At 48.3% G+C, this 12,749-nt stretch overlaps 1 protein-coding gene across 8 annotated transcripts in view; it reads right to left on the bottom strand.

Moving 5' to 3' along the window:
* Positions 1 to 12,749, bottom strand: part of scrib (scribble planar cell polarity protein) — a 349,859-nt gene that overhangs the window by 95,493 nt on the left and 241,617 nt on the right. For 7 of the 8 annotated variants that reach the window (XM_059971535.1, XM_059971528.1, XM_059971532.1 and 4 more), the window contains one exon: positions 12,329 to 12,451. The exons of the other annotated variant lie outside the window; for it this stretch is intronic. In XM_059971535.1, the coding sequence (XP_059827518.1) occupies positions 12,329 to 12,451 (123 nt within the window). The remainder of the gene's footprint in view (positions 1 to 12,328; positions 12,452 to 12,749) is intronic. 8 annotated transcript variants of the gene reach the window in all.

Genomic DNA, 12,749 nt, shown 5'->3' with positions numbered 1-12,749 from the left:
TGGGGAATCGTGACCAGTGAAATGCTCAGGGATCGGTGTTTGCTGAACAGTTTGAGACCAGGGACCTGTGAAATGCTCAGGAATCGGTGTTTGCTGAACAGTTTGAGACCAGGAACCTGTGAAATGTTCAGGGATCGGTGTTTGTTGAACAGTTTGGGGAATCGTGATCAGTGAAATGCTCAGGGATCGGTGTTTGTTGAACAGTTTGGGGACCTGCGACCAGTGAAATGTTCAGGGATCTGTGTTTGTTGAACAGTGTAGGGACCGTGACCAGTGAAATGCTCAGGGATCGGTGTTTGTTGAATACTTTGGGGACCCGTGACCAGTGAAATGCTCAGGGATCGGTGTTTGTTGAACAGTTTGAGACCAGGGACCAGTGAAATGTTCAGGGATCGGTGTTTGCTGAACAGTTTGGGGACCTGTGATCAGTGAAATCTTCAATGATCGGTGATTGGTGAACAGATTGGGGACCGTGACCAGGGAAATGCTCAGGAATCGGTGTTTGTTGAACAGTGTAGGGACCGTGAGCAGTGAAATGCTCAGGGATCGGTGTTTGTTGAACAGTTTGAGGAATCGTGACCAGTGAAATGTTCACAGATCGGTATTTTTTGAACAGTTTGGGGACCTGTGACCAGTGAAATGTTCAGGGATCTCTGTTTGTTGAACAGTTCGGGGACCCGTGACCAGTGAAATGCTCAGGGATCGGTGTTTGTTGAATAGTTTGGGGACCTGCGACCAGCGAAATGTTCAGGGATCGGTGTTTGTTGAGCAGTTTGGGGACCCGTGACCAGAGAAATCTTCAATGATTGATGATTGTGGAACAGTTTGGACACCAGTGACCAGTAAGATGCTGAGGGATCGGTGTTTGTTGAACAGATTGGGGAATCGTGACCAGTGAAATGCTCAGGGATCAGTGTTTGTTGAACAGTTTGGGGACCCGTGACCAGTGAAATGCTCAGGGATCGGTATTTGTTGAACAGTCTGAGACCAGGGACCAATGAAATGTTCAGGGATTGATCTTTGTTGAACAGTTTGGAGACCAGTGACCAGTAAGATGCTCAGGGAATGGTGTTTGTTGAACAGTTTGGGGACGGGTAACCAGTGAAATGCTCAGGCATCGGTGTTAGTTGAACAGTTTGAGACCAGTGACCAGTGAAATGTTCAGGGATTGATGTTTGTTGAATACTTTGGGGACCCGTGACCAGTGAAATGTTCAGGCATCGGTGTTTGTTGAACAGATTGGGGACCGTGACCAGTGAAATGGTCAGGGATCGGTTTTGGTTGAACAGTGTAGGGACTGTGACGGGTGAAATGTTCAGTGATCAGTGTGTTTGTTGAACAGTTTGGGGAGCCGTGAGCAGTGAAATGCTCAGGGATCTGGGTTTGTTGAACAGTGTGGGGACCGTGACCGGTGAAATGTTCAGGCATCGGTGTTGGTTGAACAGTTGGGAGACCAGTGACCAGTAAGATGCTCAGGGATCGGTGTTTGTTGAACAGTTTCAGACCCATCACCAGTGAAATGCTCAGGGATCGGTGTTAGTTGAACAGTTCGGGGACCCGTGAGCGGTGAAATGCTCAGGGATCGGTGTTTGTTGAACAGTTTGGGGACCCGTGACCAGTGAAATGCTCAGGGATCAGAGTTTGTTGAATAGTCTGGAGACGCATGACCAGTGAAATGCTCAGGGATCGGTGTTTGTTGAACAGTTTGGGGACCTGTGACCAGTGAAGTGCTCAGGGATCGGTGTTTGCTGAACAGTTTGGGGACCAGAGACCAGTAAGATGCTCAGGAATCGGTGTTTGTTGAACAGTTTGGAGAGCAGAGACCAGTAAGATGCTCAGGGATCGGTGTTTGTTGAACAGTGTAGGGACTGTGACGGGTGAAATATTCATTGATCAGTGTGTTTGTTGAACAGTTTGGAGACCCGTGACCAGTGAAATGCTCCCGGATCGGCATTTGTTTAACAGTGTGGGGGACTGTGACCAATGAAATGTTCAGGGGTCGGTGTTTGTTGAACAGATTGGGGAATCCTGACCAGTGAAGTGCTCAGTGATCGGTGTTTGTTGAATACTTTGGGGACCCGTGACCAGTGAAATGCTCAGGGATCGGTGTTTGTTGAACAGTTTGAGACCAGGGACCAGTGAAATGTTCAGGGATCGGTGTTTGCTGAACAATTTGGGGACCTGTGATCAGTGAAATCTTCAATGATCGGTGATTGGTGAACAGATTGGGGACCGTGACCAGGGAAATGCTCAGGAATCGGTGTTTGTTGAACAGTGTAGGGACCGTGAGCAGTGAAATGCTCAGGGATCGGTGTTTGTTGAACAGTTTGAGGAATCGTGACCAGTGAAATGTTCACAGATCGGTATTTTTTGAACAGTTTGGGGACCTGTGACCAGTGAAATGTTCAGGGATCTCTGTTTGTTGAACAGTTCGGGGACCCGTGACCAGTGAAATGCTCAGGGATCGGTGTTTGTTGAATAGTTTGGGGACCTGCGACCAGCGAAATGTTCAGGGATCGGTGTTTGTTGAGCAGTTTGGGGACCCGTGACCAGAGAAATCTTCAATGATTGATGATTGTGGAACAGTTTGGACACCAGTGACCAGTAAGATGCTGAGGGATCGGTGTTTGTTGAACAGATTGGGGAATCGTGACCCGTGAAATGCTCAGGGATCAGTGTTTGTTGAACAGTTTGGGGACCCGTGACCAGTGAAATGCTCAGGGATCGGTATTTGTTGAACAGTCTGAGACCAGGGACCAATGAAATGTTCAGGGATTGATCTTTGTTGAACAGTTTGGAGACCAGTGACCAGTAAGATGCTCAGGGAATGGTGTTTGTTGAACAGTTTGGGGACGGGTAACCAGTGAAATGCTCAGGCATCGGTGTTAGTTGAACAGTTTGAGACCAGTGACCAGTGAAATGTTCAGGGATTGATGTTTGTTGAATACTTTGGGGACCCGTGACCAGTGAAATGTTCAGGCATCGGTGTTTGTTGAACAGATTGGGGACCGTGACCAGTGAAATGGTCAGGGATCGGTTTTGGTTGAACAGTGTAGGGACCGTGACGGGTGAAATGTTCAGTGATCAGTGTGTTTGTTGAACAGTTTGGGGAGCCGTGAGCAGTGAAATGCTCAGGGATCTGGGTTTGTTGAACAGTGTGGGGACCGTGACCGGTGAAATGTTCAGGCATCGATGTTGGTTGAACAGTTGGGAGACCAGTGACCAGTAAGATGCTCAGGGATCGGTGTTTGTTGAACAGTTTCAGACCCATCACCAGTGAAATGCTCAGGAATCGGTGTTAGTTGAACAGTTCGGGGACCCGTGAGCGGTGAAATGCTCAGGGATCGGTGTTTGTTGAACAGTTTGGGGACCCGTGACCAGTGAAATGCTCAGGGATCAGAGTTTGTTGAATAGTCTGGAGACGCATGACCAGTGAAATGCTCAGGGATCGGTGTTTGTTGAACAGTTTGGGGACCTGTGACCAGTGAAGTGCTCAGGGATCGGTGTTTGCTGAACAGTTTGGGGACCAGAGACCAGTAAGATGCTCAGGAATCGGTGTTTGTTGAACAGTTTGGAGAGCAGAGACCAGTAAGATGCTCAGGGATCGGTGTTTGTTGAACAGTGTAGGGACTGTGACGGGTGAAATATTCATTGATCAGTGTGTTTGTTGAACAGTTTGGAGACCCGTGACCAGTGAAATGCTCCCGGATCGGCATTTGTTTAACAGTGTGGGGGACTGTGACCAATGAAATGTTCAGGGGTCGGTGTTTGTTGAACAGTTTGGGGACCCGTGACCAGTGAAATCTTCAATGATCGGTGTTTGTTGAACAGTTTCAGACCTGTGACCAGTGAAATGTTCAGGGACAGGTGTTTGTTGAACAGTTTGAGACCAGTGACCAGTGAAATGCTCAGGCATCGGTGTTGGTTGAACAGTGTAGGGACCGTGACCAGTGAAATGCTCAGGGATCGGTATTTGTTGAACAGTTTGGGGACCTGTGACCTGTGAAATGCTCAGGGATCGGTGTTTGTTGAACAGTTTGGGGAATCGTGACCAGTGAAATGCTCAGGGATCGGTGTTGGTTGAACAGTGTAGGGACCGTGACCAGTGAAATGCTCAGGGATCGGTGTTAGTTGGACCGTGACCGGTGAAATGCTCAGGGATCGGTGTTTGTTGAACAGTTTGGGGACCCGTGACCAGTGAAATGTTCAGGCATCGGTGTTTGGTGAACAGATTGGGGACCGTGACCAGTGAAATGGTCAGGGATCGGTTTTGGTTGAACAGTGTAGGGACCGTGACGGGTGAAATGTTCAGTGATCAGTGTGTTTGTTGAACAGTTCGGGGACCCGTGACCAGTGAAATGCTCAGGGATCAGTGTTTGTTGAACAGTTTGGGGAACCGTGACCAGTGAAATGTTCAGCGGTCGGTGTTAGTTGAACAGTTTGCGATCCGTTACCAGTGAAATGGTCAGGGATCGGTGTTTGTTGAACAGTTTGGAGACCAGAGACCAGTAAGATGCTCAGGGATCGGTGTTTGTTGAACAGTTTCAGACCCGTCACCAGTGAAATGTTCGGACATTGGTGTTTGTTGAACAGTGTGTGGACCGTGACCAGTGAACTGCTCAGGGATCGGTATTTGTTGAACACTTTGGGGACCTGTGACCAGTGAAATGTTCAGGGATCAGTGTTTGTTGAACAGTTTGGGGAATCGTGATCAGTGAAATGCTCAGGGATTGGTATTTGTTGAACAGTTTGGGGACCTGCGACCAGTGAAATGTTCAGGGATCGGTGTTTGTTGAACAGTGTGTGGACCGTGACCAGTGAAATGCTGAGGCATCGGTGTTGGTTGAACAGTGTGTGGACCGTGACCAGTGAAATGCTCAGGGATCGGTGTTAGTTGAACAGCTTGAGACCAGTGACCAGTGAAATGTTCAGGGATTGATGTTTGTTGAACAGATTGGGGACCGTGACCAGTGAAATGGTCAGGGATCGGTTTTGGTTGAACAGTGTAGGGACCGTGACGGGTGAAATGTTCAGTGATCAGTGTGTTTGTTGAACAGTGTGGGGACCGTGACCGGTGAAATGTTCAGGGATCAGTGTTTGTTGAACAGTTTGGGGAACCGTGACCAGTGAAATGTTCAGGGGTCGGTGTTGGCTGAACAGTTTGCGATCCGTTACCAGTGAAATGTTCAGGGATCAGTGTTTGTTGAACAGTGTGTGGACCGTGACCAGTGAAATGTTCAGGGATCGGTGTTAGTTGAACAGCTTGAGACCAGTGACCAGTGAAATGTTCAGGGATCGGTGTTTGTTGAACAGTTTGAGGAACCGTGACCAGTGAAATGTTCACAGATCGGAATCTGTTGAACAATTTGGGGACCTGTGACCAGTGAAATTTTCAGGGATCGGTGTTTATTGAACAGCTTGGGGACCCGTGACCAGTGAAATGCTCAGGGATCGGTGTTTGTTGAATAGTTTGGTGACCTGCGACCAGCGAAATGTTCAGGGATCGGTGTTTGTTGAGCAGTTTGGGGACCCGTGACCAGAGAAATCTTCAATGATTGATGATTGTGGAACAGTTTGGACACCAGTGACCAGTAAGATGCTGAGGGATCGGTGTTTGTTGAACAGATTGGGGAATCGTGACCAGTGAAATGCTCAGGGATCAGTGTTTGTTGAATACTTTGGGGACCCGTGACCAGTGAAATGTTCAGGCATCGGTGTTTGTTGAACAGATTGGGGACCGTGACCAGTGAAATGGTCAGGGATCGGTTTTGGTTGAACAGTGTAGGGACCGTGACGGGTGAAATGTTCAGTGATCAGTGTGTTTGAACAGTTTAGGGAGCCGTGACCAGTGAAATGCTCAGGGATCAGTGTTTGTTGAACAGTTTGGGGAACCATGACCAGTGAAATGGTCAGGGATCGGTGTTTGTTGAACAGTTTGGAGACCAGAGACCAGTAAGATGCTCATTGATCGGTGTTTGTTGAACAGTTTCAGACCCGTCACCAGTGAAATGTTCGGTGATCAGTGTGTTTGAACAGTTTGGGGAACCGTGACCAGTGAAATGCTCAGGGATCCGGGTTTGTTGAACAGTGTAGGGACCGTGAGCAGTGAAATGCTCCCGGATCGGCATTTGTTTAACTGTGTGGGGGACCGTGACCAGTGAAATGTTCAGGGGTCGGTGTTTGTTGAACAGTTTGGGGACCCGTGACCAGTGAAATGCTCAGGGATCAGTGTTTGTTTAACAGTTTGGGGACCCGTGACCAGTGAAATGCTCAGGGATCGGTGTTTGTTGAATAGTTTGGTGACCTGCGACCAGCGAAATGTTCAGGGATCGGTGTTTGTTGAGCAGTTTGGGGACCCGTGACCAGAGAAATCTTCAATGATTGATGATTGTGGAACAGTTTGGACACCAGTGACCAGTAAGATGCTGAGGGATCGGTGTTTGTTGAACAGATTGGGGAATCGTGACCAGTGAAATGCTCAGGGATCAGTGTTTGTTGAATACTTTGGGGACCCGTGACCAGTGAAATGTTCAGGCATCGGTGTTTGTTGAACAGATTGGGGACCGTGACCAGTGAAATGGTCAGGGATCGGTTTTGGTTGAACAGTGTAAGGACCGTGACGGGTGAAATGTTCAGTGATCAGTGTGTTTGTTGAACAGTTTGGGGAGCCGTGAGCAGTGAAATGCTCAGGGATCGGTGTTTGCTGAACAGTTTGAGACCAGGGACCTGTGAAATGCTCAGGGATCGGTGTTTGCTGAACAGTTTGGGGACCCATGACCTGTGAAATGCTCAGGGATCGGTGTTTGTTGAACAGTTTGGGGACCCATGACCTGTGAAATGCTCAGGGATCGGTGTTTGTTGAACAGTTTGGGGAATCGTGACCAGTGAAATGCTCAGGGATCGGTGTTAGTTGAACAGTGTAGGGACCGTGACCAGTGAAATGCTCAGGGATCGGTATTTGTTGAACAGTTTGGGGACCTGTGACCAGTGAAATGCTCAGGCATCAGTATTTGTTGAACAGTTTGGGGACCCATGACCTGAGAAATGCACAGGGATCGGTGTTTGTTGAACAGATTGGGGAATTGTGACCAGTGAAATGCTCAGGGATCGGTGTTTGTTGAACAGATTGGGGAATCATGACCAGTGAAATGCTCAGTGATCGGTGTTTTTGTTGAATACTTTGGGGACCCGTGACCAGTGAAATGTTCGGGCATTGGTGCTTGTTGAACAGTGTAAGGACCGTGACCAGTGAAATGTTCAGCGATCGGTATTTGTTGAACAGTTTGGAGACCCGTGACCAGTGAAATGCTCCCAGATCGGCATTTGTTTAACAGTGTGGGGGACCGTGACCAGTGAAATGTTCAGGGGTCGGTGTTTGTTGAACAGTTTGGGGACCCGTGACCAGTGAAATGCTCAGGGATCAGTGTTTGTTTAACAGTTTGGGGACCCGTGACCAGTGAAATGCTCAGGGATCAGAGTTTGTTGAATAGTCTGGAGACGCATGACCAGTGAAATGCTCAGGGATCGGTGTTTGTTGAACAGTTTGGGGACCCGTGACCAGTGAAGTGCTCAGGGATCGGTGTTTGCTGAACAGTTTGGGGACCAGAGACCAGTAAGATGCTCAGGGATCGGTGTTTGTTGAACAGTTTGGAGACCAGAGACCAGTAAGATGCTCAGGGATCGGTGTTTGTTGAACAGTGTAGGGACCGTGACGGGTGAAATATTCATTGATCAGTGTGTTTGTTGAACAGTTTGGAGACCCGTGACCAGTGAAATGCTCCCGGATCGGCATTTGTTTAACAGTGTGGGGGACTGTGACCAATGAAATGTTCAGGGATCAGTGTTTGTTGAACAGTTTGGGGAACCGTGACCAGTGAAATGTTCAGGGGTCGGTGTTGGTTGAACAGTTTGCGATCCGTTACCAGTGAAATGTTCAGGGATCAGTGTTTGTTGAACAGTGTGTGGACCGTGACCAGTGAAATGTTCAGGGATCGGTGTTAGTTGAACAGCTTGAGACCAGTGACCAGTGAAATGTTCAGGGATCGGTGTTTGTTGAACAGTTTGAGGAACCGTGACCAGTGAAATGTTCACAGATCGGAATCTGTTGAACAATTTGGGGACCTGTGACCAGTGAAATTTTCAGGGATCGGTGTTTATTGAACAGCTTGGGGACCCGTGACCAGTGAAATGCTCAGGGATCGGTGTTTGTTGAATAGTTTGGTGACCTGCGACCAGCGAAATGTTCAGGGATCGGTGTTTGTTGAGCAGTTTGGGGACCCGTGACCAGAGAAATCTTCAATGATTGATGATTGTGGAACAGTTTGGACACCAGTGACCAGTAAGATGCTGAGGGATCGGTGTTTGTTGAACAGATTGGGGAATCGTGACCAGTGAAATGCTCAGGGATCGGTGTTTGTTGAATAGTTTGGTGACCTGCGACCAGCGAAATGTTCAGGGATCGGTGTTTGTTGAGCAGTTTGGGGACCCGTGACCAGAGAAATCTTCAATGATTGATGATTGTGGAACAGTTTGGACACCAGTGACCAGTAAGATGCTGAGGGATCGGTGTTTGTTGAACAGATTGGGGAATCGTGACCAGTGAAATGCTCAGGGATCGGTGTTTGTTGAATAGTTTGGTGACCTGCGACCAGCGAAATGTTCAGGGATCGGTGTTTGTTGAGCAGTTTGGGGACCCGTGACCAGAGAAATCTTCAATGATTGATGATTGTGGAACAGTTTGGACACCAGTGACCAGTAAGATGCTGAGGGATCGGTGTTTGTTGAACAGATTGGGGAATCGTGACCAGTGAAATGCTCAGGGATCAGTGTTTGTTGAATACTTTGGGGACCCGTGACCAGTGAAATGTTCAGGCATCGGTGTTTGTTGAACAGATTGGGGACCGTGACCAGTGAAATGGTCAGGGATCGGTTTTGGTTGAACAGTGTAGGGACCGTGACGGGTGAAATGTTCAGTGATCAGTGTGTTTGAACAGTTTAGGGAGCCGTGACCAGTGAAATGCTCAGGGATCAGTGTTTGTTGAACAGTTTGGGGAACCATGACCAGTGAAATGGTCAGGGATCGGTGTTTGTTGAACAGTTTGGAGACCAGAGACCAGTAAGATGCTCATTGATCGGTGTTTGTTGAACAGTTTCAGACCCGTCACCAGTGAAATGTTCGGTGATCAGTGTGTTTGAACAGTTTGGGGAACCGTGACCAGTGAAATGCTCAGGGATCCGGGTTTGTTGAACAGTGTGGGGACCGTCACCAGTCAAATGCTCAGGGATCGGTGTTGGTTGAACAGTGTAGGGACCGTGAGCAGTGAAATGCTCAGGGATCGGTGTTAGTTGAACAGTTTGAGGAACCGTGACCAGTGAAATGTTCAGGGATTGATGTTTGTTGAACAGTTTGAGGAACCGTGACCAGTGAAATGTTCAGGGATCGGTGTTTGTTGAACAGTTTGGGGACCCGTGACCAGTGAATTGCTCAGGGATCGGTGTTTGTTGAACAGATTGGGCACCGTGACCAGTGAAATGCTCAGGGATCTGTGTTTGTTGAGCAGTTTGAGACCAGGGACCAGTGAAATGTTCAGGGATCGGTGTTTGTTGAACAGTTTGAGACCAGGGACCAGTGAAATGTTCAGGGATTGATGTTTGTTGAACAGTTTGGGGACCCGTGACCAGAGAAATCTTCAATGATCGATGATTGTTGAACAGTTTGGGGACCCTTGACCAGTGAAATGCTCAGGGATCGGTGTTTGTTGAACAGATTGGGGACCTGTGACCAGTGAAATGTTCAGGGATCTCTGTTTGTTGAACAGTTCGGGGACCCGTGACCAGTGAAATGCTCAGGGATCGGTGTTTGTTGAATAGTTTGGGGACCTGCGACCAGCGAAATGTTCAGGGATCGGTGTTTGTTGAGCAGTTTGGGGACCCGTGACCAGAGAAATCTTCAATGATTGATGATTGTGGAACAGTTTGGACACCAGTGACCAGTAAGATGCTGAGGGATCGGTGTTTGTTGAACAGATTGGGGAATCGTGACCAGTGAAATGCTCAGGGATCGGTGTTTGTTGAATAGTTTGGTGACCTGCGACCAGCGAAATGTTCAGGGATCGGTGTTTGTTGAGCAGTTTGGGGACCCGTGACCAGAGAAATCTTCAATGATTGATGATTGTGGAACAGTTTGGACACCAGTGACCAGTAAGATGCTGAGGGATCGGTGTTTGTTGAACAGATTGGGGAATCGTGACCAGTGAAATGCTCAGGGATCGGTGTTTGTTGAATAGTTTGGTGACCTGCGACCAGCGAAATGTTCAGGGATCGGTGTTTGTTGAGCAGTTTGGGGACCCGTGACCAGAGAAATCTTCAATGATTGATGATTGTGGAACAGTTTGGACACCAGTGACCAGTAAGATGCTGAGGGATCGGTGTTTGTTGAACAGATTGGGGAATCGTGACCAGTGAAATGCTCAGGGATCAGTGTTTGTTGAATACTTTGGGGACCCGTGACCAGTGAAATGTTCAGGCATCGGTGTTTGTTGAACAGATTGGGGACCGTGACCAGTGAAATGGTCAGGGATCGGTTTTGGTTGAACAGTGTAGGGACCGTGACGGGTGAAATGTTCAGTGATCAGTGTGTTTGAACAGTTTAGGGAGCCGTGACCAGTGAAATGCTCAGGGATCAGTGTTTGTTGAACAGTTTGGGGAACCATGACCAGTGAAATGGTCAGGGATCGGTGTTTGTTGAACAGTTTGGAGACCAGAGACCAGTAAGATGCTCATTGATCGGTGTTTGTTGAACAGTTTCAGACCCGTCACCAGTGAAATGTTCGGTGATCAGTGTGTTTGAACAGTTTGGGGAACCGTGACCAGTGAAATGCTCAGGGATCCGGGTTTGTTGAACAGTGTGGGGACCGTCACCAGTCAAATGCTCAGGGATCGGTGTTGGTTGAACAGTGTAGGGACCGTGAGCAGTGAAATGCTCAGGGATCGGTGTTAGTTGAACAGTTTGAGGAACCGTGACCAGTGAAATGTTCAGGGATTGATGTTTGTTGAACAGTTTGAGGAACCGTGACCAGTGAAATGTTCAGGGATCGGTGTTTGTTGAACAGTTTGGGGACCCGTGACCAGTGAATTGCTCAGGGATCGGTGTTTGTTGAACAGATTGGGCACCGTGACCAGTGAAATGCTCAGGGATCTGTGTTTGTTGAGCAGTTTGAGACCAGGGACCAGTGAAATGTTCAGGGATCGGTGTTTGTTGAACAGTTTGAGACCAGGGACCAGTGAAATGTTCAGGGATTGATGTTTGTTGAACAGTTTGGGGACCCGTGACCAGAGAAATCTTCAATGATCGATGATTGTTGAACAGTTTGGGGACCCTTGACCAGTGAAATGCTCAGGGATCGGTGTTTGTTGAACAGTGTAGGGACCGTGACCGGTGAAATGTTCAGGGATCAGTGTTTGTAGAATAGTTTGGGGACCCATGACCAGTGAAATGCTCAGGGATCGGAGTTTGTTGTACAGTTTGAGATGCGTGACCAGTGAAATGTTCAGGGATCGGTGTTTATTGAGGAGGCTGGAGACCCGTGACCAGTGATATGCTCAGGGATCGGTCGTGGTTGTACAAACTGTTGTTTGTTACAGGTTAACAGTTTGGATGAAAATGTAGGTGACATGATAAGGTGCTACTGATAAGATCACTAGAGTCTCCCTCCCCCGATCTGTGACATTTAACAGCAGAGTCGCAGATGAAGGGATCAAAGCGTAGCTCAGAATCCCTTCCTGCCGTCCTACAATCTCTTTCACTCACTCCCATCAGGAAGAAGGTTCATGAGCATCAGGACTAGGACTGCCAGACAAGGCAAGAACTTTTTACCATTTACCTGTGCAGTGCACTGCAAGCACTTTGAATTATATTTTATTAACTTACCTGTGGTAAAATTTTTGCTGTGTGTGATAAATGTTTTGGATGTGCTGCCGTCTTGAGGAACATTGTTTTGTTTGATTGTATATCTGTCAGATGACAATAAACCTGATGTTTGTGGATGACACCAGTATTCATGTTGTGCTCGAGAGCGAAAATGTTTCTCTGAGGTCACAGCAGGATACAGTTCGACTGGACAAGTGAGCATTGAACTCAGCACTGTGCAGTGTGTTTTGGGCCGCTGGAGCAGGCGAGGACTGGCACAGTAAATGGAGTGTTGTGGAACAGAGAGACTGATGGGTGGGGGGGGACACAGCTCCCTGAAGGTGGTGACACAGGTTAATAAGCTGGTGAAGGCTGATGGCACATGGCTCTTTGTGATGGAGGGGATGTGGAAACACTTACTGCATCCCATGGTGCTGCCTGCTCCTCCATGGTCTGAAATGGGTTTGGACTGTTCCTCCCATCAACTGGACCAAGGACAGATCTGACCCGGGACACTGGATGAATGACTCCTGGCTTTGTCGGCTGCCAAGGGCAATGGGGGAGGCATGGAAGAGGAGAGAAGGGGAAAAAATTGGTGGGGCGGGGAGGGTAGGGTGGAGAGAGAGAGAGAGAATTGGAGATTTAGAGATAGATGGATAGATAGATAGATGTGGAGAGAGAGAGATACAGAACAAACAGAGTGAGGACAGAGAGGGAGGGGCCATGAGGGATGGAGAGGTAGAGGATCACACAGTCAGCAAGAGGAGAAAAGCACAATGCAGGAAGAGAAAGAGAGAAAAAGCAGACAATGAACAAGGTGGAGTTGTACAGCAGAATTCTC

Source organism: Hypanus sabinus, chromosome 6 (assembly GCF_030144855.1).
Source record: "Hypanus sabinus isolate sHypSab1 chromosome 6, sHypSab1.hap1, whole genome shotgun sequence".
NCBI lineage: Eukaryota > Metazoa > Chordata > Chondrichthyes > Myliobatiformes > Dasyatidae > Hypanus > Hypanus sabinus.
This window is presented reverse-complemented; position numbering and strand designations above follow the sequence as displayed.